Source organism: Magallana gigas, chromosome 5 (assembly GCF_963853765.1).
Source record: "Magallana gigas chromosome 5, xbMagGiga1.1, whole genome shotgun sequence".
NCBI lineage: Eukaryota > Metazoa > Mollusca > Bivalvia > Ostreida > Ostreidae > Magallana > Magallana gigas.
The window spans coordinates 12,543,443-12,569,530 of record NC_088857.1 but is presented as its reverse complement, the minus strand read 5'-3'; the positions used below and the strand labels follow the sequence as shown (position 1 = coordinate 12,569,530).

At 33.0% G+C, this 26,088-nt stretch overlaps 2 protein-coding genes and 1 long non-coding RNA gene across 3 annotated transcripts; 2 read left to right on the top strand and 1 right to left on the bottom strand.

Annotated features, from left to right (window-relative positions):
• The first annotated feature begins 826 nt into the window (after window positions 1–826).
• Window positions 827–9,085, top strand: LOC105343445 (D-beta-hydroxybutyrate dehydrogenase, mitochondrial). The gene is made up of 6 exons (XM_034453887.2): window positions 827–1,103; window positions 6,414–6,620; window positions 6,949–7,101; window positions 7,454–7,647; window positions 7,743–7,979; window positions 8,883–9,085. The coding sequence occupies exons 1-6, from the start codon at window positions 974–976 to the stop codon at window positions 8,979–8,981; spliced, it is 1,020 nt and encodes a 339-aa protein (XP_034309778.2). The 5' UTR covers window positions 827–973; the 3' UTR covers window positions 8,982–9,085.
• LOC109620611 (uncharacterized) lies at window positions 2,410–4,034 on the bottom strand. The gene is made up of 4 exons (XR_004598029.2): window positions 3,601–4,034; window positions 3,321–3,460; window positions 2,942–3,007; window positions 2,410–2,734 (listed from the first exon to the last, which is right to left on the bottom strand). It is a non-coding gene; the product is annotated as an uncharacterized lncRNA (long non-coding RNA).
• Window positions 9,086–14,082: 4,997 nt separating the features above from the next.
• LOC105343440 (uncharacterized) lies at window positions 14,083–25,769 on the top strand. Its single transcript, XM_011450820.4, has 10 exons — window positions 14,083–14,349; window positions 15,529–15,855; window positions 15,987–16,093; window positions 16,268–16,451; window positions 16,534–16,633; window positions 23,875–24,044; window positions 24,540–24,866; window positions 24,985–25,091; window positions 25,270–25,465; window positions 25,573–25,769. Exons 1-10 carry the CDS (start codon window positions 14,181–14,183, stop codon window positions 25,680–25,682), a joined length of 1,797 nt encoding a protein of 598 aa, XP_011449122.3. The 5' UTR covers window positions 14,083–14,180; the 3' UTR covers window positions 25,683–25,769.
• The last annotated feature ends 319 nt before the right edge of the window (window positions 25,770–26,088 follow it).

Below are 26,088 nucleotides of genomic sequence, written 5' to 3'. Positions count from 1 at the left end.
GACTGACGTTTTTCATACAAATTGTTAAACCATAATTAATCACCTAATTGTCAACGGACTTTGCCGATTATTTTTCCCGATTACGACAAAGAGCACACGGCGGGTGTGACCGGTCAGCAGAGGATGCTCACTCCTCCTAGGCACCTGATCCTACCTCAGTCTATTTGGAAGTCCGTGTTGCTCTGCTTTGAATTTGTATTTCGTTTAATTTATTTTTGAGATGGTTCACGGTTTGTTATTGCCCTTTTTTTCATACATATTTTCTGTACGCCAAGTCTGCTTAAAGAAATATGAGCTGCAATTTTCATGAATTTTTTTTTACAAAATGTAATTTCTACTAGAATGACAAAAATATAATGGTTTTTAAATTTCTATTAGCCAAATTTTTGTGGAAAAAACCCCGTTAAGAAGCCTTAATTGGTGCAAAATTGAGTTATTGTCGTCCTGTGCAAAAATTGATTTGCTTTGTTTTCCTTAAAAGAGAAATCTTTCCTCTGCCAAAAATTAATGATTATTTCAAACCTTATTTATCATAAAAGTTTTATTTGTATGCAGACTCATCATACTAGCAGGTTTTTGCAGCAAAAAAAATAAAAATTAAAAATACAGCTCATATTGCTTTAAATAAAAAAAAGTGTATATGTGACGTACTAGTAAATTGGTTCTTTTTATGAAAATTTATCAATATTCCTTGACTTCATGCGGGGATCTAGATGATAAAGGGGAGGAACGGGGGATCATGTACACAAGTACTTCATTGCTAGGAGATAACACTAGAGTGACTATGTTGCCATGGTACAATCTGACATAGAAGATCCATTTATTTGACACAAAGCTTAAATTGATAAGGGTCAAACGACAATTATATCGAGTTGTTAGTGGATAACGTGTACAGGTTTATTAAGAAGTCTGATGGACCTGATATGATTGTGTTTTAAGACATTCTTGTAACATTAAGGTTTTTTATCTAAGTATGTGGATGATATTTGTGATTTTGAGCGTTCCTCTTGGAGTTTATTTCTATGTTTACAAATCCAGGAGATCCAATCTACGAAGAATTCACGGCAAAGGACAAGGAGTTTTTATAACAGGATGCGACACTGGTAAATAATTCAGCGGAGAGAGAGAGAGAGAGAGAGAGAGAGAGAGAGAGAGAGAGAGAGAGAGAGAGAGAGAGAGAGAGAGGTGTCCGAGGGAACGATATTAATGCCCATTGTTTTTATCGTAATCATACATTTTTGAATTATTGATATTGATTTGAATTACTTTTTGCAGGGTCATTAAAAGTTGCAACAGACTAGATTTTTCTATAGAAAATAATTAGCATTTGCTAATACCAAACGCTTTAACCACTTATTTTATTTTTACTCACATCATTGTTTTAAATGATTCACAAATGACACAACTTATATTATTGTCTAAAACTTAAAGAGAATCTTGTATCGCATCAAGCATCCATATTTTTCCAAGCTTACCCCAAATACATGTACACCCTTATATTAATATCGTATGCAAGCCAACTCAGAGACAAGTTAACACTCTTACTTTATTTGATGATTTGGATGTGCATAATCTAGTTGTGTTTCTGTACGAAATGCCAGTGTCATATACACGACTGGTCAAAACAAAACGTTTTTGTTTTTGAAAAAAATTCAATATTAGGATAAATATACAATGTTGAAGGACCGATCTCGATAGTAATTAGACATGTTACCATTTAATTTGTATTGTTATATTCTACCTTTTTTGGGAAGTTCAAAATAGTTAAAATTCTTTTTACGCTATCACAAAACTTGACACACTTTAAGATCATCTGCCATCTGTCTCATACGATGTAGGTTACCCTTGCTGATAATCAGCACTGAGACTTATCTAAATACAAACAGGGCACCAGTCTGACAGGCAATCATGAAACTCGCATTTCGTTGATATAATTTGTTTAGAAGAATAATAATACATATAATTTTCATTAAAACATGGCATTTGTGATTGAAATAAGTAAAGTTAAAGCTGCATGGTCTGATTTTTTTTTCGCTATCACTTTCCATATAGACAAATTACTTTTGAAAGGTATAGACTTTCGCCAAGTTACATCAGCAGAATCGATCTCCTTTTAAAGTTGAAAATATATATGGGCCAAAAAAAACCCCAAAACAACAACAAAACAACCCCCCTCCCAAAAAAAAATAACCCCAAAAAACTAAACAAAAAAACCAAAACAAACTGCATCATGGGAATTTTTAGAAAAGGGAACCGTTTGGTTTCCCCAAAATGATTAGGTTTATTCAACCCGCATAAGGAAAATGTCAATCGGGTGGCTACAACCCACAACCACACCCCCCCCCCCCCGCCCAAAACACCCCCCCCCTAAAAAAAAAACCAAAACTGTTTATTTTTCAAACCGTTTTATATACAAGTAACAAATGCGTCTAAAACATTGAACAGATACATTTCTTCATATTATGGGGACATTTTTCACTAATAAAGGCTGAACATCCTAGCAGGGGGGAACAAATCACATGAATTTGTGAAGTAATTGGGTCTATATGGACCGTGGATATCGACCCGAGCTCCTGACTAGAGTTGCAGGGGTCCCAGGTTTGATTCCCAGTCCAGCTTTATATTCTCATTGTATCTATATGCTCATGTCTCCTTTCCTACTACACATGCATTATCCATGTATTTGATTTTCCTCTTCCTCTACCACATCTAAGTCACAACAAAAATGACATATCTGCAAAAAAATAAGTCCAATTTAATAATGCCTTATCTAAAACAGCAACAGCTAGTTTATACCGAAACACTATATATATGAAGACACAAATTTATTTTAATTTGAAATAGAAACGGAGAAAAGACTTATTTATAATTTACAATTAATGATTCAATATCTATGCAATCACAGAGAGTGCATCTAAATGAATATATATACATGAATTACTTGAATACATCAGGTTTAACAGAGATGTCCACGCTGCAGTATTTATATTCCCCTGCTATTGTGCGGCTATGAAACGGAAAGGGAAAATCAATATTTATTTGTTTGCCCAATGCTTAATTCTAAATTTCTCTTTTATTTTAAATTTGATTTATTTACTTTTGAAAACCGAAATTTTTCAAAAGTTCATCTTTGTATATGATATAAAAAATATTAGGATATTGTGTTAAAATTTGATATTTGATAAATCATAGGTTTATATGTCACCATGTCCTCTTATTAGGACTATGCATATCACAGAAATTATTTATGTAACAACTTTGCATATCACAGAAATTTTTAAACGGGTTCAAGGTAATCACTAGCCTTTATGTCAGTTTACCTGCATTCAAATATCATTTGGTCAGTCAGTCCTGTTCAGAGGTTGTCCTGTTTTTAGTTTGCAACTTTTTGTTTTTACAGTAAACAGCTTGAACGATTCTAATCCAGGTCTCCCATCCATCAATTTAAAATCTGATAGATCTATAATGCATCATGATTGCATATTAATAACAGATGTAAACATAGTAAACTTTCTCTGACACAATTAATTTTGAATTTTGAAATACAGTTGAAATTTGCTTTTTTAAAATAAGGGAGCACGATATAAAATTGGAACTAACCTTTAATTATTGTCAAAACTGTAGTGACTGTCAACAACTTCGTGCTGTGCCCATGGTGCCAAAAGCCCAAAGTAAAGACACGTGTGTGTCAGATGTGTATGTGTAAGCCCAAAGTAAAGACACGTGTGTACCAGCACCGGATTCATACTCCTCCACCACATTTCTTTGAACTGTTCTATATTTACCATTCTCACTGAAACATTTAAAAATTATGTCCTGAAAAAACACGGTTCACTGTTCCCAGACTATGGCAGACAAACTAATCTCATTCGATAAGATGATTGAAATCATATTCAAGCTGAAAATCCCTGTTAAAGTCGTTTACATGATTTTGATCAACAATATGTAAAATTCAAACCAAGAACGGACATTTAAGGATTTCCGACTAAAAAATATGGTCGGCGGTAATAAAACGAGGGTTGAATAGGTTCGCTCCTTAGCCATTTTGGTCACCTCTAGTCTGAAAATTCTGCATCACATATTAATTCTAAAAGTATCCTTGTATTTTACAATGCCAAATAAACTTTATTGAATAAAATTGTTTTAATAAAATTACATTTTTACAGAGTTTAGAAAGGGACTATATATGGTGGCGGAAGGTTTTCAAGAAGGAAATGAACAATTTTCATAACTCAGTAGTTTTAGAGTACTGTTGGCTTAGCTTCCTAATTTGCAGCGCAGACCAAACTTCTATAGCTACATAGTTGTGTATTACGATACATTCATGATATTCTAAAAAACATATTTAAACAATATTTTGATATTTCTATCGATATATTTTGGCATATTAAGCGTATATATCATAGAAGTTAAGAAAAATTTGACTCCAATTTGGGCCTAAAAATAGCTTATTACATGCTATTTCTCAAATTTGTAAAATGTGACTTCTACTTTTTTAATTTTTAAATGATAAATTAAATGTATGTCTACTTGTATGCAAAGTTTTGGAAAGATGACATTACTATTATTTTTTTTATTTGCGTCATTAATTGATTACTCCAAAATTTTGTAACATCTGTTGTTGAGGTCATTGTGTACTGGCATTTGAAGTAACCAGCTGTAAAACAAGATTTTTTTTTAAACTTTGACTTAGCTATTACTTTTATAATCACTACATGTGTTCAATTTCATATTATATTAAAACCATAATCGAATGATAGTTCAAACTATAAATATTTGTTTGATTTTTTTTTCAAATAATCAATTTTCATGCAAATTTTAGCAAAACATTCAGGACAATTATCATTTCTGTTTGAGGCCCTATATTTCCAAAAATGGCACGTGCCATGGGTCACAAATAACCATATGAACATTTAGGACCATATCTTTATATCCAAGTGGTTTTGGGATGTTTGACATTACTAGTATTTCAAGTGCCAACCTCCTTTAATGAAATTTTATTTTTTTCCAATATTGCAAAAAATAGGGTCGGCGGATGCGTAAAACAACTAATAAAAAAAAATGACAGAAAGACGGTGCTTTACCCAGTACTCTGTGGTTTTAGGCATATGACAATCATTGACTGCCCCTGGATGGGGCAACAGTCCATCGCAGGTCAACTCCCCGCATATACCGGTACCCAATTTCAGATAGATGGACTAAGATAATGTAAATAAAGTGCGTTAACTAAGTGCACAACTCGCAACATCAAGTGACCACAGCGGGATTTGAACCAGAGACCTTTCAGTTACTGGCTTTACTCGCATGAACACTAAGCCATGTGTATCATCAATGGGATTGAAAGTTGATTATTTATTTTACACACATTTTCCATAAAAACATCAGAAGTACACAAGCATCGATCAAAATTGTAAGAAGATTGATCATGGTAGCAAAAATTGTATTAGGTCCTTACAACACAATTTCTGCAAAGTTTTTCTTTGTATATGATTTGAAAAACTTTTCTTCAGTTGAGTTAATTAAGGAATAAGGAATCATTCCTTAGTATTATGGGTTTCGGTCCGGGCGTGGTCAAATTCAATAAAACCCGAAAGGATTTATGATATGACCACGCTCCGACCAAAATGATCATTTCATGAACTTCAAATAATAATTGCTTATGACTTATATTTATATTATTTTCAATCAGTACACTTTAAAACAACATTTTAAAACCACTATTTTTAAATGTTACTTATGCTATGTATTATTACGCTGTGCAGCCAGTACCGTTTTTCAGTTTTGCTATAAAACACGAATATTTTGTGTAAACCAATCTTTTATGAAGCTGTAGGCTTCAAAATTAATTCGTAATGTTATCACATACAAAGACAGTTGAAAATGTAAATATTTTTAATTTAAAAGTTTTGCCCTTCAGATGAAGTTTTTGTTGTTATAAAACACAGAATAGTTTGCTTGTTGTACATGCACATTGCAGTTAAACGGATGTTCACGATTTTGGTATAATTTTTTTTTATTTTCATTACTTATACTGATCTAGTATTGCATTTTTTAATTAAAATTAAAAAGTCAGTCTTTGAGTGATAAGCAACATACGGATATCACAATTCATTGTTATGAACATACTGCCTGTGCCATATTCTTGTTTACACTGGCTCAATATATCGGTAACTTAAAATTTTCTTTCCAACTCCAAAACATGACCTTAAATCGACGACTGGTTTTTGGTTGACTATTGGAGATGGTTTACTGAAATGTTGTAAAGATAAAAAAAACCCGGAAAAATAATTAATGTTTATTGAAATCGTCAGTAGGCCCCTCTAATCTCTGCCTCTCAGTTTTTAAAATTTCTCGGTAAATTCATTAATTATTTGTTTATTGAAACTTAACTAATATATTGATTGTTTGAACAGGATTTGGCTATGATCTTGCGAAGCGACTTGATGGTTTAGGGTTTCGTGTGTTTGCTGGGTGTTTGAATAGTAATGGCAAAGAGGCTGGAGAACTTGCGAGATCTTGCTCGAACCTTCTCCATGTAGTCCAACTAGATGTCACCAAAGAGGACCAGATAACAGCTGCAAAAGCCTATGTAGAAACAGTTCATAAGAATACCGGATGTGGTACATTTTTCAAAACACATTACTGTATTAATATGAAATGGCGCGAGATTCAAATGAAAGCATACCAAAATTGGTATCAGGTTATTAACAAAATGTTGATAACTCTACTTAAATTTAAAGTCAGCTTCAAAATAATGCAAAAAAATTGAACCAATAATCTCGCTGTTCAAAACCAAAATTGAAATTTTATTCTGATTCTTTATTTTCGTTTCACAAACACTGTAACCGAATTTATTATAAAAAATAACTTGAAGTTGTTATCAAAACGCAGTAAAGACAGTTATGGTAAACGCTTTGTGCTTTACATATGTAACTTGCACGATTGCAGGTCTTTGGGCCCTTGTGAACAATGCTGGGATCGACTGTTTTGGTGACATTGAGTTTTGTCCTATGGAGATTTACAGACGTGTGGCCGATGTCAACCTCTTTGGGATGGTGCACGTGACGAAAACTTTTCTCCCAATGATCCGAAAATCAAAGGGTAAACGGTCAACTTGAAAATTTTCTCTGTAATCTGTATTTTCTATGAAGAATTGATTATTCTGAGCCCAGTCTCTTGAAAGATTTGAGGCTTTCTCCCAATGACCCGAAATCAAAGGGTACATTTTTCTTTGTATCTAAATCAAGTTACATTAATATTCAGATATCCACTTATGTATGCTACGTTTTTGATATACAGTACATTGTGCATTTGCATTCATAGAATGGTCTATGATGTCATTTTTACAAAATGTATGATTAAACAAAAAATTGGAAGAAAAAAATTAAATAATGTTACATGCTATTACATGTACAAAGTGTTATTTTTTTATAATTTATCTTTATTAATACAGGTCGAGTGATTAACAATACCAGTGTCAAAGGTCGCCTGTCTCTCCCAAGGATATCTGTATACGGAATAACGAAGTACGGGGGTGAAAATTTCTCAGACTGTCTCAGACTGGAAATGAGGAAATTTGGAGTGAAGGTGGTCATAGTCGAGCCGGGGGAGTTCGGGGGAGTGACCGGCATTTTGAACGGCAGTAATGTATAATTATCTTTAAAATTATTACAATGAGACATGAACACGCTAAAACAAGTATAACGTTCATCCATCCAAATGCACATAAGTTTTATTCACAGTTAAAGAGATTAAAAGATGACAAAGAAACCATGTGGAAAAAAGCCGACCCGGAAGTGAAACAGGTGTACGGCCAGAAATACTTAGAATCTCAGTTTTCCGGACTAGAAAGAGCAGCAGACACTTCGTACCGTACGACGACTCCTGTAATCGACGCGTTTGAAGACGCTGTTACCCTGGAAAATCCAAGAACCCGATATCTGGTCGATGGCGGCCGAGGGCTGTTTGATAAGTATTGTGTAGGTTTTTTTCTTTCTTTCCTGCACAGGTTATATTAAAAAAAAAATAAAATTATAGGTATTTAATATCTATCTATTAAAAATATTTATCTCTCATTAAAACTACAACCTAATGCCTTCGGAGTTCGTTAAACAAAATATGTAGAAAATCTCGGTCTTTGTCATTATTATCAATTTTAAAGAAATTCAAAATTTTTATTTCATTTTTGTGTTTTTTGTTTTTGTGTTTTTCCGACTCTAAATTAGGTATCTGTAATGTCAACAACAAAACGTCGAGGCGGTGCATTTATGTGGAAGTAACTCCTTCTAATTCAAAATTTATACTCATCCCAATCCTTACCAATCAAACCCCTCGTCCTATTTAACGTATGTGCTCTAATGGAGATTTTCATCGTTTTCGTTAGGTTTACTCCTTGTATGTCACTGACAGCTTTTACAAATAAAACTTTACAAAGAAATCGTTCGACTTGGGTTTTACTGTATATAATCTTTTCTAAACCGTTTATCGTAAAATAAAAACGAAAATGCATAATTATTCAAATTTAATTTCATCTTAAATTAACGCCACATCATTGAGATTGAATAAAACCAAGTTTCGACATGCGCCGCAACCCTATTTTCACAGGGTTTTTTTTACTCATAATTCCTGTTTTAAGTTTAAAACAATGATTTTTTTGTTATTTATTTATAATATTATCTTCAGGATTTTGATATGAAATTAATTTAAATTATTTTAATTTTTTTTAAAAATCAGATTGCTCATACACACACCTTGCATGCTACCTGTTTGTAGAAGGAGAGTCAGTGTATGTGTGTATTGTTTTAAATATTAAAATATATATTTAGGTTCATTTACTTCAGAAAAATATTAAATACGTGTAGTCTTATTTCTCCCTTTTTTAGCTTTATGCCAGGCTGAATAGCTACTTGCCTACTGCATGGATGGATTTCTTAGTAGATCGATGGTTCAACTCTTTGGGAATAGCAGAATTAGGAACATGAATGATGTTCATCTTAAGGAGCTGTGTACTATGGACTTTCTTGCGATTGTGAATTTGGATACTTGATTTTTTATTGACACAAAAACAAATGAATGTTATATATCATGATTGTTCAAGGTTAAATTTCTCCAAAGGTTGCTCAACAACCATTAACAAATATATATCCTATCCAATATACACGTATATAAAGCACTAAAAATGGCTACCGACACGAACAATTAATATTGTCAACTTTTCAGGACAGCCTGTTCTGTCTTCAAATGTAAAGGAAAAAGGGGAAAAGTTTAATAATAATTATGAAAAAGGGAAAAATGAATAGGAAATTAAAAGTTGACACAGAGTCGACAGCTTTGTTAAAATTACAGGATGGGTAGCAGGTGACAAGGCTATGAGAGATGCCATCAGGTTTGAACCATCCAGAAATTTCCTTGCTTTTTCTCTCCGCGTCTGTCCAATGCTGGTTATGAGCAATAACCACTACTGTAATGTCTTCCCATTTGTGACCACTGAAATTGAAATGTTCCCCGACGGGCTCTTTGAATCGTTTGGTCTTTCTGGTAGAATCTTCTGCGGAGGTCACCTGTCTACCCAACGTATCGCCCAGACCTAACGTCGCAACTTATGATATAGATGCAGTTGTCTGTGTGACAAGACGTTTTGCCCAATATTTTGTACGCATGACCCGTAATGTGGCTACTAAAACCGTGTTAGTGCTGTGCTTGTACAAAGGTAGCTGGTGCCTGAACAAGTTTTACAGCCACCATTGAGCAATGGGTTGTCTCATCTCGCTATTACTACCATGTGCGTAAAGTTCCTTGGGCGTTTAAATGCAGCCCTTTATGAATCCATGGAAAGGTAAGCCGTCTGGCAGATATAAGTGTATCGGGCTGGCACGGGATTGGGAAAAAGGATAGGCATTATTCTCTATAACATACTAATAATCTTACAAAGGTTATACACTTTCGCCTGTTTACAGCAGCAGAATAGGTCTTCTTTCAATGCTAGAAATATTTATAGTTAACCCAGCCATTTGTGTCAAACCAAACTTTTTTAAATATGAACAGTTTAAACAACTGATTGACTTATCAAAAATGCCAAAATAGTTATACCGATGCACTTTTATTTTCCTACAGCGAGATTTAGCTCACTTTGTGTAAAAAGTTCAATAGCCACATTTTAATACAATGAAACATGATCTCATAATCAAATTATGCACTAAAATACATCATGTTAAAATATAATTGAAGAAAATGTATTGATAGTCATTAAATTAAAAAAAATATTGATTTTTTTCAAAAGATATAAAAAGTACATTTAAATGTATTCTTCGCACGACCGTTCAACACTTTTTAAAAAATGCATATTTTCGAAATTTCTAAAACATTTTTCTGTTTACAAACCATTTTATTAAACATTCATTAAGAGTTACATATTTTGTTAGCAAAAAAAATAGTTTATCGAAATTGACCAACTATCTTTTCTCGATTTTTATTTCTTGAACATTAATACCCCCATTTTGTGGATATACATGTAACTTTAAAAGCAGTTTTTTTGCCAACATTGAAAAATCAAAATGTACTAAAAAGACACAATCAAATGATCAATTAAATTATTAATCAATCAAATTGTATTCCTATTAAAATTTTGGTCCTAGCAAAACGGCAAAACCGTAGGAACGAGTGCAAGTGCTTAAAGCTGCTTGGTCCGATTTTTTTGTAATTACAGTATCAAAATTTTTTACATACAAATCATTTACCTTAGAAAGTTATGGACTTTCTCCTTTTTACACCAGCAGAATCAGTCTCCTTTCAAAGTTAAAAATATTCAAAGTAAATAAAAATAATTTCTCTTTGGGCAAACGAAAAAACAAACCAAAATGCATCTCGGGAATGTTTAGAAAGGGAAACCGCTTGGTTTCGTCCCCCGAATGATTGGAGTTATTAAACCCGCATGCTATGCATCGATTGTAAAGAAAGCAGACTTTGGAAATATTAGCGAACAAAACGTACACATGTTTATTTGTAATTTGTCTAATCATTTCCACCTTTATTTAAAGCCATGTCAAAGTCGTAATACAACCATACCCGTCTCGTCGTCAGGGTTGAAATTTAACATGAGGCGAAATAACGCGGTACCTTTTAATGTCGTTTGTTTTGTTAGCAAATTTTGTACGTATTTTTCTTCATTGAAATTTGGCATAATTGATGGGTATAACTACTGCAATGTCTATTATTATACATATACTGAGCATAGCCATTGTTTAAAAGCGTGCATAAAATTTGATATAAAATCGGACCAAGCAGCTTTAAAGTGTATTGCCAGAATGCATTATGAAATAATTTTTTTTTTAAAGAAAAAAATATTCAAAATTGGTTTTGATTGATAAACACAGAATTGTACATTATGAAAATGATATTTTGTGCGACTTTTTTCGTTGAAATCATCATCCTCATCCTTCATCGATTGTGGTTTAGTTTGATTAATTTTCACGGACTTATACATTTTCATTTTAAAATTGTTATTTCATATAGATGTTTACAGACAATTAGTGTCTGTAATCAAACGTAGCTGTGCTATTTAGTCAACTCTTACTTTGCCCGACATTTTATTTATCTTTCAGTTGATGGATAACACAGGCTCATCATTTCATCATGACTTGAATTTTAATAACATTTAACATAATTACATCAACCAAGACGAATCGAAAAAGAATTGATGACAATCATAGATCTAACAATTTATTTTGAAATTTTAATATTATATTGACTTAAGTTTCCAAAAAATAAGAATACATTCCCCGATTCATATTTATAACATTTTGCAATATTACAGTAAATATAAACTAACGCGGTATCCTTTCATGTCAAGTTTGTTTTGTAAAAAAATATGTAGGCCTGCATCATTTTGTAATTGAAATATGGCTTAATTGGCCGGGAAAACTAATGCTATTTCTATCATTATACATATTCTTAGCATGACTATCGTTTAAAAGCGTACACAAAAAATTATATTAAATCGGAGTTTTAAATCAATTGTATGATTTTTGCTTATTTAACAATAAATTTTAAATATCTTTTTTAAAACGTGCTTACATTGGTATCTATAAAATTCTTATATTCCGAGAATGAAAGTAAAAATACTTTTCACCATTTATCCTTATATAAAAATTCGACACCACCTTACCATTGGGGATCGTGATTTGAACAAACCTGAATCTACACTATTTGATGATGCCTCACATAATTTCAGCCGTTTTCTGGTCAAATGGTTTTTGAAAAGAATTTTTAAAATGTTCACTATATTTATTTCAATGTACCCCCCCCCCCCCCATTCCCCATTGCGGCAAGTTTACTCCCGAAAATCATGAATTAAACAAACTTGAATCTACACTAGGAGGGTCTTTCTCAAAAGTTTCAGTTTTTTAAGTGAAATAGTCTTTCCAAATGAAGATTTAAAAAAAAAAATGTCGCTATCTATTCCTATTATAACAGATAATTTTATAAATAAAACCGCCATTGTGGTTCACCCTACCACGAGGATCCTGATTTGAACAAACTTACATGTACATTAACTCTACACAAGTTTTAGCCTTCCTGGCCAAATAGCTTGAGACAAGGATTTTTAAAAATTACTAACATAGTTTCGACAATTTTTAATATCCTCTTGAAAGAGGGCAGGAACTTTCTTTTTTTAAACAAACTGAAATTCCCTTTACCTCCGTACGCTTTGTGCCAAGTCTGGCTAAAAAATTGGCCCATTTGTTTTGAAGAATGTACAATAATACATGTAGATCCTGTATAAATAAAATCCATTTCCCCCCTGGATATTCTTATTTTTATAATCATCAGTCCCTTTTCTAACAGGATGATTTTATAGTCATATCACATGTTGAGTATTGCAGTTCTCAAAAAGATCCTTAACAATTGTATATATATATGGGTTATAAACCTACATCAAACTCTGAACCTTCTTGTGAGGCCGAAGAATTGTCCTGGGGCCAAAGTCTTAACAATTATAAAGAATCATCTGGCTGATTAGTTTCTGAGAAGAAGATTTTTAAAGTTTTACTCTATATATTCCTTTGTTAAACATTGACCCCCCCATTGTGGCCCCACCCGACCCCTGGGGATCAGGATTTTCACAACTTTGAATCTACACTACCTGAGGATGCTTCCATACCAGTTTCAGCTTTCCTGGCTGATTTGTTTCTGAGAACAAGATTTTTAAAGATTTACTCCATATATTCCAATGTTAATCTTTGACCCGCCATTGTAGCCCCACCCTACCCTCGGGGATCATGATTTTCACAACTTTGAATCTACACTACCTGAGGATACTTCCACACAAGTTCAGCTTTCCTGATCTTATGGTTCGTGAGAAGAAGATTTTTGAAAATTTCTCGAAAATTTTCATAAATTCCTAATTATCTCCCTTTGCAAAAAGGTGTGGTCCTTAATTTTCACAACTTTGAATCCCCTTAGGCTAAGGATGCTTTGTGCCAAGTTTGGTTGAAATTGGCCCAGTGGTTCTTGAGAAGATGTTAAGATGTGAAAAGTTTACAGACAGACAGACAGACGGACAGACGGACGGACAGACGGACAGACAGACGGACGACAGACAAAATGTGATCAGAATAGCTCACTTGAGCTTTCAGCTCAGGTGAGCTAAAGAGTGGGAAAAGTTTACAGAGACAACAATGAGATCGACGCTAACGACAAGGATCGACAAAGACAGACAATGGAAAAATAATGTTTGCATTTATTGATTGTGTGTTCCTGTTAGATTTAATATCGTTTTGAAAAGTGGACACTGTAATATTTAAGATACAAGGTTTTCAGCAAAAGGCCCTCACGCTTTTCTAAAAAACCGATGTTAATGTCTTTTATTAATTAACAGTTTTTAATTGTCAATGATTCCATGATCAATTATGATTAGTCATGGACTCAATGACAATTAAAAATTGTTAATTACTAAAGAACACTAGCATAAGAATGCCAGAACAACAAACGAAATATTGACATCAACAATACTCAAGATAACTCCTTGCTTCCTTCAGTGGTGCATTCCGATAATGCATGTCTTATTCATCGAGCGCAAGCGTACACGTAAAGCGTGGGGTCAAAAACTAGAATTATATCATTCTATTTATAGTATAGCGTTTTCAGTTGTTCAGGGTTTTAATTGGAACAACGAGACCAGGATGGAAGAGAAAGATTCTAGGCCAAGAGAGTCTGGACCTGTTATTTTTGATGGAATGGTCTTGCCCCCTTTCCCTCCTTTACTACAAGATGCAAAGAAACGATTTGAAGAAATAAGGAATATGGAATACAGGAAGGACGATATCATATTAGCCATTTATCCTAAATCAGGTAGGACTATTTTTTTTTAACATGGAGCTGTACGTTTACAAACGCTGGGTGGTCAACAAGTCATCCATCAGATTTAACTTATATATTTATATATGATTAAATCAGCTCTAAAGCAATATTTAGTCTAGAAAAACTCGATAAATTGGATTTAGTATTATCCTATATCTGTACTCAGATCTTCTTCAAAAAGATATAAAAACTGTCTAAAAATGACCACGGCCACCCAACTCTTTTAATGCCTGTTATATCTGTCCTATAGAAGGTAAATGTTATGCATGCCCAATGCATATAAAAGTATAATACGTGTATTCTTAAGATAAAATCAGTTACATAATTTCCTATTAACACAAGCACTGTGTCTGCGGTTACCTGGTTTGTTTTAAAGACAATCTAATCAGTTACCTATAGATGTGCATTCTTAAATACTATGGACAGAGAAAGTTCTCATTTTATATATGTTCTGTAGTTAACTAAATGAACGGTGAAAAAATTAATTATACTCGTAGTTTAGTTAGTAGACAGCTGCTGTTGAGAATTACAGATTAACGCAATAATCAAGTATTATACTTTTCCATCTTTTAGAATAATATTTCGGACTTTTTCATACTAACTAGTTCCCAAAAATAAATTGAAACACACTTTACTGACACTATTTTTAGTATTTTTTTTTTTTACTTATTCAGAAGATAAAGAAATTCTTACATCATCCAAACATTTCCCTAGCTTCTTTAAAAAAAATTAATAATATTAAATCCTGACCCCCAAACTACTTCACATTGGGAAAATTCCTGCATATTAACCTGTTCCTAATTTCTTTGTTTTGCTTTGATTAAATAATCTTTTAAAATGATACAGTTATTTATCGTTTAGAACATTTCTATGGTGATTCATATTACTATTATATAACTATTGCCATAGATTATAATGTAACCCTTACATAAATGCATTTATTTATTACATGGGATTCATTTTACATAACATGGGTTTTATTTTACATTGGTTTTTAGGAACACAATGGGTGGTTTTTTTTCAACAAGTTAACTTTTTAATCAAATCTCATTTTATTGATATTTTCATTATTCAAACGGTATGTGTATATATTCTTTTTCATTAACACATTGATACATTGAAATAAGAAAATAATTGATATTTTGTATGTATCAATCGTTTCCCTTTTAGGAACACATTGGGTATGGGAGATAGTCTCCATGTTACTGAAACAAAAGGCAGAATATTCAAAGATTCCAAAAGAGTTATTCTTTCTGGAAGCCATGCCAGATTTGAGCATGGTAGAAAGTATGGAGTCACCTCGAGCTGTAAATACCCACCTTCCTTACAGATGGCTTCCAAAACAACACATTGAGAATGGCGGGAAAATTGTTCATGTGGTCAGAAATCCAAAGGACGTTTGTGTATCGCTGTATCACCACATGAAAAGTTCAAAGGAAATCGGCGAAATCAAAGACTTTAAAACTGTTTACGGAATGATGTTCTTAAACCAAAAAGGTAGGAGAGAGAGAGAGAGAGAGAGAGAGAGAGAGAGAGAGAGAGAGAGAGAGAGAGAGAGAGAGAGATGTTTGATAAATTTTTCATAGATATTTTCAATAGATACCAATTATTTTTCACCGTTTTTATAGAAAAATTAACGGACGGATGGTTCAAGTACGAAAAGGATTTCGAGGAAGCAGAAAAAAATGACACGAGAGGAGCTATATTCACGGTACATTACGAGAGCTTAAAAAAGGTATGATTCTCGTACATGTTACAAAATTTTTGCAATTTTAGTTTAGATCAATAAGTATTACTTTTATATAGCCTGGTAATGACATTTAGAATAATATTTGTTCAAAGATATTAAAATGCTCCTTTAAGCATTTCATGAATATCACTGTTATAATTATTTTGTTTTTATCCCCAGAATCCAATACCAGAAATCAGTCGACTTGCCAACTTTCTGAATATCAACGTAAAGGCCGAAGAGATAGCTGATATAGCAGATAAATGTAGCTTTAAAAAATTGAAGCTGGCAGATGAAACCATTAAAGACCATTCAGTACTAGGGGATTTTGTTGACAGAGATAAAAAGTTTTTGTATAGAAAAGGTCAGATAGCTTATAAAATGTACCAGTTTTACTTTGAGTAAGTAATAAAACATATTATAATAATATTTTTAACTTGTTTTAGGAGAAATTGGTGATTGGAAAAACCATTTTACCGTTGCAATGAATGAACAGTTTGATGCAATTTACAAAGAAGAAATGAAAGACTCTGACATTCAAACTCAGTTTGAGTGATGACGTAAGAAGCATGGATAACGGATCTTGCTGCAATATCGACACACATTATACGATTACCTCCAATATCCTCCGAATTGATCATGTATATAATTATAGAGAAAAATCAAAGAAAAGAACATTCTATGGAGCTCAGAAAATCCAATATAAGACGGTCGTTTATATTGAGTCTGGTCTGCAATCGGAATAAAGTTGGTTAAATTTTTTGGCATAACGTTGGCTATCGTATAGATCAATAATGCAATAACAAACAAGTAAATCCATCTTTGATATTTGTAAGATTCAGCTTAGTTTATTACTAGTTCATTCGTAAATATATGAGGTAATGTGCATGTCATCTTTCGAAAAATAACCCATAACTGAAAGGTGTTGATTACTAGAACATGTTTTAAACAAAATATTAAAAAAAACAAAGAAAAAAGAATAATTACAAATATAGTATCGGTATACATTTATATATTGATAATTTATATATAGAAACTTTTTTTGTATAAAAATAGATTTTGACATTCACAGGTAACTTTAGTTTGCATCAAAACGGAGATAAAAGCATATGATATATCAAAATATTTACAACGTTATTTAGAATATATTCTTAATACATGAGAACAATGACACAGTAAAATATAAACTACAATTATATCATAGAGTCGATATTTTGTGATTACAATATTTTTCCGTAAGTGGTTTTTAAAGTATATTTGATCATACATGTATAAAAGAAACCATACATTAAGGCGTCACGATTGAAAATACTATTATATAACAGAGACGTATTTAAAAGCATTTGCGAAAATTGGCTCTATACATTACACACTGACATTCGAATAACTGTACATGCAATATTTAAAATGAAATTTTAGCCTAAACACATAATCATATAGTCTTTTTTTTTTACAAAGATCTTTAGCTCAAATTGTTGAGACCAAACATCATTTCTTATAGAGGTTGTAGGTAACAAATTTAAAATATATTTTGAACGAGTTACAATAGATACATTATCATAATAGCCCTTGTCTTAAACCAGCAGAGTTTTTAACAGTTCATCGAATCACACATAAGTTGCAAAGAACGCGAAAGACAATAGACATTACAGTTTATGTTCAGTGGTGCTACTGCGTCTGTCGCGAGAGGAATTCCGGGAAGACAAATTAAAAAAGACACGGACAAAGGCGATTTATTTAAGATCCGCTTTGTGAACGTTGAGTGTTTCTATGAAACTAAGTTTCAACGGTACTGTTGTTGTTTTTTTTTGTGTTTGTATGATTTGAAATTATTTCTAAAGAAACAGCTTGCCACCCAGCGTATGATTTTTCCCTGGCTTGGCATATTACCCAGAGTCCAAACCGCTGGACCAACAATACTACGCAAATGGAATATACCGCAAAAATCCTCATGCCTCACATTCGGCGTACAAAAAAGCGTCTAGGACTTCCTGACTCACAGAAAGCATTGTGCATTTTTGACGTATTCAGGGCGCAGATGGGAGAAGATTTTATAAATGATTTAAAGAAAAAGATTATATATATTGTGTTCGTCCCCCCAAGTTGTACTGACCGACTACAGCCGATGGATTTGACCGTGCAAAAAATCGTCAAAGACAAATTAAAAGAACGCTTTCAAAAATCGTACGCCAATCAAATATCAAAACAGCTAGAGAACGGTAACACTGACCAAACTTTGACACCCGTTGATCTGAGACTTTCATTTCTAAAGCCATTGTCGACAGAGTGGCTTGTCCAAGTTCATGCTGATATCAAATCCGACAAAATACTAATCTACAAAGGGTTTGAGAAAAGCGGGATCGCTGAGGCCGTCGGCTACAAGTTTTCATCATGTGAACAGTGATCTACATGTATAGTGTCCGTTGATTATAGTTATATTGTGCATAAAACTGATCTCCTTTTAAATGGAGTTATCTACTGAAGTATTTGTATCTTGTCATTTTAATAGTTATAAAAGAAATTTGCATGCTTGTATGAATACTAATATTTTACGAGTATTTTGTATTAATACGGAAATAAAAACGCTACAATAGTGTAAGTTTGGTTCTCTAGTTTACGTTCACTAAGGCAAATCGGTAAACATATGTATTTTTTTTTTGCGGTCTAATGTAACCGCAGAAATTGAAAACGCAGAATATAATTTGATACTTTTTAGGGGTTAAACCGCAAAAATTTCAAGCCGCAGAAAATACCCATTATACGGTATACATAAAGATGCCAAAGATAAATTCCCTATTTTATATTATTTAATTTCATGTACTGCAGTTTTCCTTCCTTTATTTTTACATATCTACAACGAGTCATTGCTTATTACACACGGAGTGCTGTTATTTTCACAAATATTCAACTTTTATCTAGAAAGTAATAAATAAAATGAGGGGAGAAACAATGTTTTACAAGAATGTATAACACAAGGACAGGCATTACAAGAGAACTAGAAGTCTCACCGGTAATTACACCTAACGACAGCAACATACCAATGTTAGTTCCATGTCAGATCAAATCAAAGTACTTAGAGTACTGAGAGAAGGAGGCATCATTGCGGAGGAGATTAATCTACTATTAATTTAATTCCAAGTATTGAAGTACCGACGGGAGTTGATTTCATCGATTGATATTTATCTTAAAATCAACGATATGTAATTTCGCATGCCAAGTAGTTTCTTATCCGTAATTGAATAACGCATATTTTCATAATATGAATTTTTGGGCTTTTCCGACAATTTCAAGAATTATAGGAAAACATCATATGAATCATGTTGCGTAATATTTTAAGATATAATTATTTCCATCAAACTATGTATCAGTAATGTAAATATTTCTGGAAAATTATATGGATCCGAGCAATGTTTAACTATAATAATATTTAATGCTTCAGAATGCATTACATCGAATTTATCGATTACTTTCGAGAACAAGGTCTTGTCAGTCAGCGGCGATGATCTGTGGTTAGGTCCAAACATAGTTTCACTTCCGGTTTGCCAGAGTAACTGTATAGGAGAGTTGATAAAAATCAAATCCCAAAAATAATAATGGTTTTTTCTTCTTCAAATTTTAAGGTATAGAAGGTTTAAAGTATCAATTAAGAGTTTGCAATACTTAATACTAAAGGACAGAAACTACTTTGCTAACATATTCAGGCTCTTTTATGGAATATGCAAAAACAAATTACATGTACAAACAAAAAAATATTTTGTTAGTTAGTACTATACCTAATGATTCACAATATATACTAAAATTTATGATATATAATCAATAAAAACTGTTGAACAGTGAACTTTTTTCATATGAAAAAAATCGTTCATGCTTAAAAACCCCTAGTGTTACATGTAGGTAATACATGCATGATCTCAATCTCGCATAGTTGTTCTTTTTCTTTTGCAGAATGTACGATTCGATTGTAGAGAGTGATCAAATATATTTCTAAGCGGATGAAATATTTATATATAAGAGACGCTACAGTTCATTTTGCTCAAAATTACCGTTGATTTAATCATTTCAGGCGGTCCAAAAAGTAAATATTGCTAGCTCAGCCTTTTAATCAACAGCTTAGCGAATCAACTGTAAACATTTCATCGTGACTTTCTGCATGGGATTAAAATATTTCGAATTTATACAGATTTTACTTGTGGTGTAAACAAAAATTGAGAGATATAAATTTAGAATTTCGGAAAAATATTTAACACGCAATTGCGAGCTTTTTTTGCTGTAAAAAGATTCAATCTGTCAGTATATGCAAACTCCTATTCTTTTATCTAACTATGTTTAAAAACGGAAATATCCAAGATGAAGAGAATTCGCTGTAATACATGTATCTCTTTAAAGCTAAATTTAAAAAAAATATACCGCGGTAGATCTTATAATACCCCGTGCTTCACTTTTAAAAGAAAATATGTACATTCTGTCAAATGTGTTCACACTTTTTTTTACGCGAAATTCTTTTATCAACTTGCAAAAACACACACTGACTTCCCAACTTACTTTGAAATCGACAGCGCTGGCCAGACAATGCAGGATTAATCAAACTTCACAGCACGTGGCCTGGGTACTTTACCTATGCACATACTGAATGTGTGTGTGTGTGTGGGGGGGGGGGGTGCGTTAAAGGGTGTAATCTGGATGTTTAATTTATTTGTTTCACTATCCTTATAGTAGGTTTAGTATGCATGCCAAGTAAAACTAAACAAAAATGTGTCATGCTACGATCACGGTTGTCTGTTCTTAATTGGGAGAATACTCAAGTTCACATAGCAGTGGTTCAACTTGTTGAATAATCATTTTATTGGATCGATGCCGGGGGGTGGGGAGAGTGTAGCGATACATAGAAAGATATATCTCCGCAGAGGATTAATTGATAATGCGCAATTAATATACGATAAAGACTAAGAACCACGCCGTGTTTATCCATTGCAGCTCATAATTATTCAATATTTCGGTCAACACAAGATGGTTCTTGAGGAATCCTCATTATTTGACGTCACGGACAGGAAGCTGTATAAAAAGTATAAATAGCCACTAGACGATTACACACCATTGCTATTCTTAAACTCATGCATATTCATACTTACTTGAATTTAACATATGGACTAAAATTTTCGAGAGAAATTATGTTTATTGATCGCAATATGTATAGTTCTATTTATTGTAAATGCAAATAAGATATTTATTTCAATAGTAATACTGAAATATGAATCCCAAACGAATATTGCAATTTTTGCCGCTAGGTGGTGTCCGTCAAATCCACTATCGACGTCACATGTGAGCTGACCGGTAGCAATAGAGGAGGCTCATAGAGCCTCCGTCTAAAAAGCAAATATCAAAGTCTTGTTCCTTATTTTGAAAATCAAATATGTTCTATCTATCTATCTATCTATCTATCTATCTATCTATCTATCTATCTATCTATCTATCTATCTATCTATCTATCTATCTATCTATCTATCTATCCACAGTCTTTCATTAATCAAAGAAGGGGCAAGGGATTATTCTTGGGTACTATCCCTTCCTTCGTTTATTGCATCTTGACAGCAGCCATATATATTGTTCATTAATGTAAAAAAAATAAAACAGTTTCCGAGATAACATGAACAAGAATATTACTCTGGGAACCCCTGCTTACCTGCTTGTTTAAGCTTTTTACTTTCAGGAGAAACATACGCCTCTGACAACAACCATCCATCTTGTTCTGTTGTGTGCTGCTTTTCCAGTTGGTACCACTTGTGTTAAAACATTCCTCCGCCAGCTGTTCTTTGGTCGGCCCCATGGATTTGGTCTTTTTTCCCTTCTCGTTTCCACTGGAGGGTCTCTCGAAAGATGGAAGGAAATGTATGTTTCCTTAAGGTCCGGCAAATCCATCGCCACATGTTTTGAATTCCACGCCCTACTGGGTGTTGAAGTGTTTTCTACCATAAGCCTTCGTTTTGAATTTTGACATGCTATCGGATGTTAGAAGAATTTGCACCATCATCTGCTGATGAAGACTTGATTTTTTCCTTAAATCTTTGGTTGTTCTTTAGGTTTCTTATCCTAAGAGCATTGCTTCACATATATTGCTGATCAAATTGAAGTGGCATGGGACAATATTAATGTGAATAAAAGTACACATAAATCAAAGTATTTTCACTGGTTTAGAAATTTCAAATTTTACAGTATTTGACCAATAAATATGTTTTAAGATTTTTTTGGGAAAGTTAAAAATTATAAAAGCCCAAGCGGGATTCAAACTCATGACTAAGTCTTACATATTCGTAGTTAACGTTCTAACCCATTACGTTGTTAGGTACTGATTTTTGTAAGTAAAATATTTATAAAAATTACTTGGATTTATTATTTTTTTCTTTTTGAATAACGTCAGAATATGTAGGGCGTTATAATTACTTCCACCGTGTCGTTCTGTTAGATTTTCGGGCTAGGTTGTTGTATGGTGTTTGCTTGGAGCACTTTGGTCTTCTTAAGGTGGAATAACACGTCATCACAAAATAGCTGACCGCTGATCGAAACATCTCGTTTTATTCAAAGGATTTTATCGACTTAAACATGTAGTGCTATTCAATCATAATATATATTCTGAGCCCGGATTCTGACGTGATTCTGTCCTCTACAGCAAGTTTTCCCCGTATCTGTTGATGATTATGTGATGTTTAGGTGATATCATCTGCAAAATCCAGATCAAGTTGTAAGAATAGTCTATTGAATTTCTTGTGCTTATTTATGGTAGCTTGGTTTATAATCAACTACTAAGTGCAACAGCGTTGGTGGGAGTGGGCATCCTTGTCTTGACCTTGTGACAATGACGAATGCTTATGTTAGTGTTCCTTCATTAATCATGCATTCAAGTGTTAGTATTTTTAATGATGTTAATAAATTTGTCGATAATACGACAGTACTTCATTAGATTCCACAGTGTTTATCTGTCCAGACTGTCAAATGATTTCTCCAAATCAACAGAGGACATAGAATATTGACTTGAATTCTTTGGATTATTCTCATTTAATTCTCAATATTAAGTCAGCATATGATCTGCTCTCTGTCTCTCTCTCTCTGTCTCTGTCTCTGTGGATAGATAGATCGATAGATAGATCGATAGATAGATAGACAGATAGATAGATAGATAGATAGATAGATAGATAGATAGATAGATAGATAGATAGATAGATAAATTTAACATAAAAAGTATACGATTTCTCCGATGGTCTAATCATAACAGTCCGCGTATCGGTGAAATTACAAGCTATGTACTTATTCCAGCATTACCCCCCCCCCCCTCTTAAAGGGGCTTACATTTGTAACACATGTAGGTGATGAATTATCATCGAATTAATGCTTTTTATTTTTATCAAATAAGAATTGCATATCTATGTTATATCCAGGAATCGTTTAACGTAGTCAAAAGGATATTTAGGATTCTGTTTGGTAGCCTAATCGTGACCCAGCTGTTCAATATCCAATATAAGATACATTTATACTATTCTAAATCTTGAACTATATTCTATTCCTTCTCGTAAAATGTGCGTTCTGATAAGATAAAACAGTAATCACATTTATTGCTGATTCACCGTGCATCTTATCAAGGAAAACAACCTTAGTTTATTGACTATGCCTGTACGTAATCCGTACAAGTTAGACGTACGTGTCACAAAGTAGAACTTCATCTGATTTATTTAAAAGTAGCAAATCTTCGAGTCGTACACACGGACACTGGGTTTTCATTGCAACAGCTAAATCAGGATGGACAAGAACGATTCTAACTTCAGACAGACTCAACCGATTATGTTTGATGGAATGGCCTTACCTCCTATCCCTCCTCTATTAAAGGACGCAAAGAAACGATTTGAGGAAATAAGGAATATGGAATACAGGAAGGGCGACATCATATTAGCCATTTATCTTAAATCAGGTAAATCTCACAAACAAGCAATGAAAAATAAATACCTGATTATTCTTTACATCCTGTGTTATGAAAATAATCATAAAAGAAATTAAATGATTGTTTTATTTAGGTTATGCTATGGAAGGTGTTATATCAAATGTAATTATATAAACCCAAGACATATCAGAATCATACTTGTGCTACATGTATTCTTTATGTATTAAACGCATCCAATGTCCCCAATATCATCAGCTGTAATTTATACAACAAACAAAAGTTATATTCATCTTTATTGTTGTAGGTATGATACAAATATATATCTTTATCACTGTTGCAAGGGGCTTTATCATACAATTGTTTAGGTGAAGGGGGGGGGGGGGGGTAATACAAATATTTATTATACTCTGATTGAAAAAAAGAAATATGAATCGATCTTTTTTTTAATGAATGGTTTATAAATAGACACTAAGTAATAAACAAATATGTTACAAATTCGATGCATTAATTTCATTTCCCTTCTAGGAACACACTGGGTGTGGGAGATAGTCTGTATGTTACTAAAACAAAAGGCAGAATATTCAAAAGAACCAAAAGAATTATTCTTTCTGGAAGCCATGCCAGATTTGAGCATGGTAGAAAATATGGAGTCACCTCGAGCTGTAAATACCCACCTTCCTTACAGATGGCTCCCAAAACAGCACATTGAGAATGGCGGGAAAATTGTTCACGTGGTCAGAAATCCAAAGGACGTTTGTGTATCGCTGTATCACCACATGAAAAGTTCAGAAGAAATCCGCGAAATCAAAGACTTTAAAACATTTTATGAAACCGTGTTCATGAACCCAAATGGTAAGAGAGAGAGAGAGAGAGAGAGATAGAGAGAGAGAGAGAGAGAGAGAGAGAGAGAGAGAGAGAGATGAAAAGAGTGAGAAAAAAACATACTACTGAATTACCCATTGTTTTGTAGCAAAATTAATGGATGGATGGTACAAATACGAGAAAGATTTCGAACAAGCTGAAAAAAATGACACGGGTGGAACTATTTTCACTGTTCATTACGAGAGCTTGAAAACGGTAACTGTTTCTAAGGATTTCTAAGGATTCAAATTGATACAAAAAGGCATTTCCTGAACATATTAGACACTGAAAATTTAAATTGAGATAATGCATATTCATGATTGAATACACTGTACTAGCACGTGAATTGCGATTTTTCTCTACTGGCATCTATATTTTTTTCTTCAACTTCCAGAATCCAATAACAGAAATCAGTCGACTTGCCGAATTTCTGAACATCAACCTAAAGGACCAAGATATAGCCGAGATAGCTGATAAATGTAGCTTTAAAAAACTGAAACTCGCAAATGATACCATAAAAGACCATTCCATACTGGATATAGGTGAAACATCTATTGGTGAAAAAATTAAAGAATTTATGTATAGAAAAGGTAAGGCAGCTCTAATACTAAAGTAGTGAAATTAAAGTTCATATATAAGATATCAAATAGTTTCAGTGCTCAAAATTAAAAAAAAATATAAACCTGTTGTTTTTTAGGGGAAATTGGTGATTGGAAAAATCATTTTACCGTTGCAATGAATGAACATTTCGATGCAGTTTACAAGGAAGAAATGAAAGACTCCAACATTAAAATTCAGTTTGAGTGATGACTTATGAAACATGCGTGACGGATCTTAACGCAATATTGATACACAGAATAGCATTCATTTTCGCCAATAAAATTTATAGTTCAACATGCTTTTTCCTTGAGAGACACTAGTACATGTGTTCCAGAATTTTGAAAATTACAAAGCCAATGTTATTACGTTCACGTGCTAAGTTTTATCTATATTCCGACAAGTCAGTTTACTCTTTTAATGTTATAGCATTACGAGAGTCAAAAATGGATTATGTAAATACGTCAATCAAGGTCAATAAATACCGGTGTGCAAAATCATAAGCTATTCCTTGGGTATGGCAAACTGTCCCAAACATAATAAAAACGAAATATAATAATTATTGCGTTTGATTCTATTTGATTATTATTGTTAAATAGTCATTTTTGTTCCAATC

Excerpts from the sequence above, each read along its gene's own strand:
- LOC105343445 (XM_034453887.2), top strand. The coding sequence starts at position 974 with ATGTGGATGATATTTGTGATTTTGAGCGTTCCTCTTGGAGTTTATTTC. Across the intron at positions 1,104-6,413 it reads TATAACAGGATGCGACACTG|GATTTGGCTATGATCTTGCG; the intron begins GTAAATAATTCA and ends TTGTTTGAACAG. Across the intron at positions 7,980-8,882 it reads GGCTGTTTGATAAGTATTGT|CTTTATGCCAGGCTGAATAG; the intron begins GTAGGTTTTTTT and ends TCCCTTTTTTAG.
- LOC105343440 (XM_011450820.4), top strand. The coding sequence starts at position 14,181 with ATGGAAGAGAAAGATTCTAGGCCAAGAGAGTCTGGACCTGTTATTTTT. Across the intron at positions 14,350-15,528 it reads AGCCATTTATCCTAAATCAG|GAACACATTGGGTATGGGAG; the intron begins GTAGGACTATTT and ends TTTCCCTTTTAG. Across the intron at positions 24,045-24,539 it reads AGCCATTTATCTTAAATCAG|GAACACACTGGGTGTGGGAG; the intron begins GTAAATCTCACA and ends TTTCCCTTCTAG.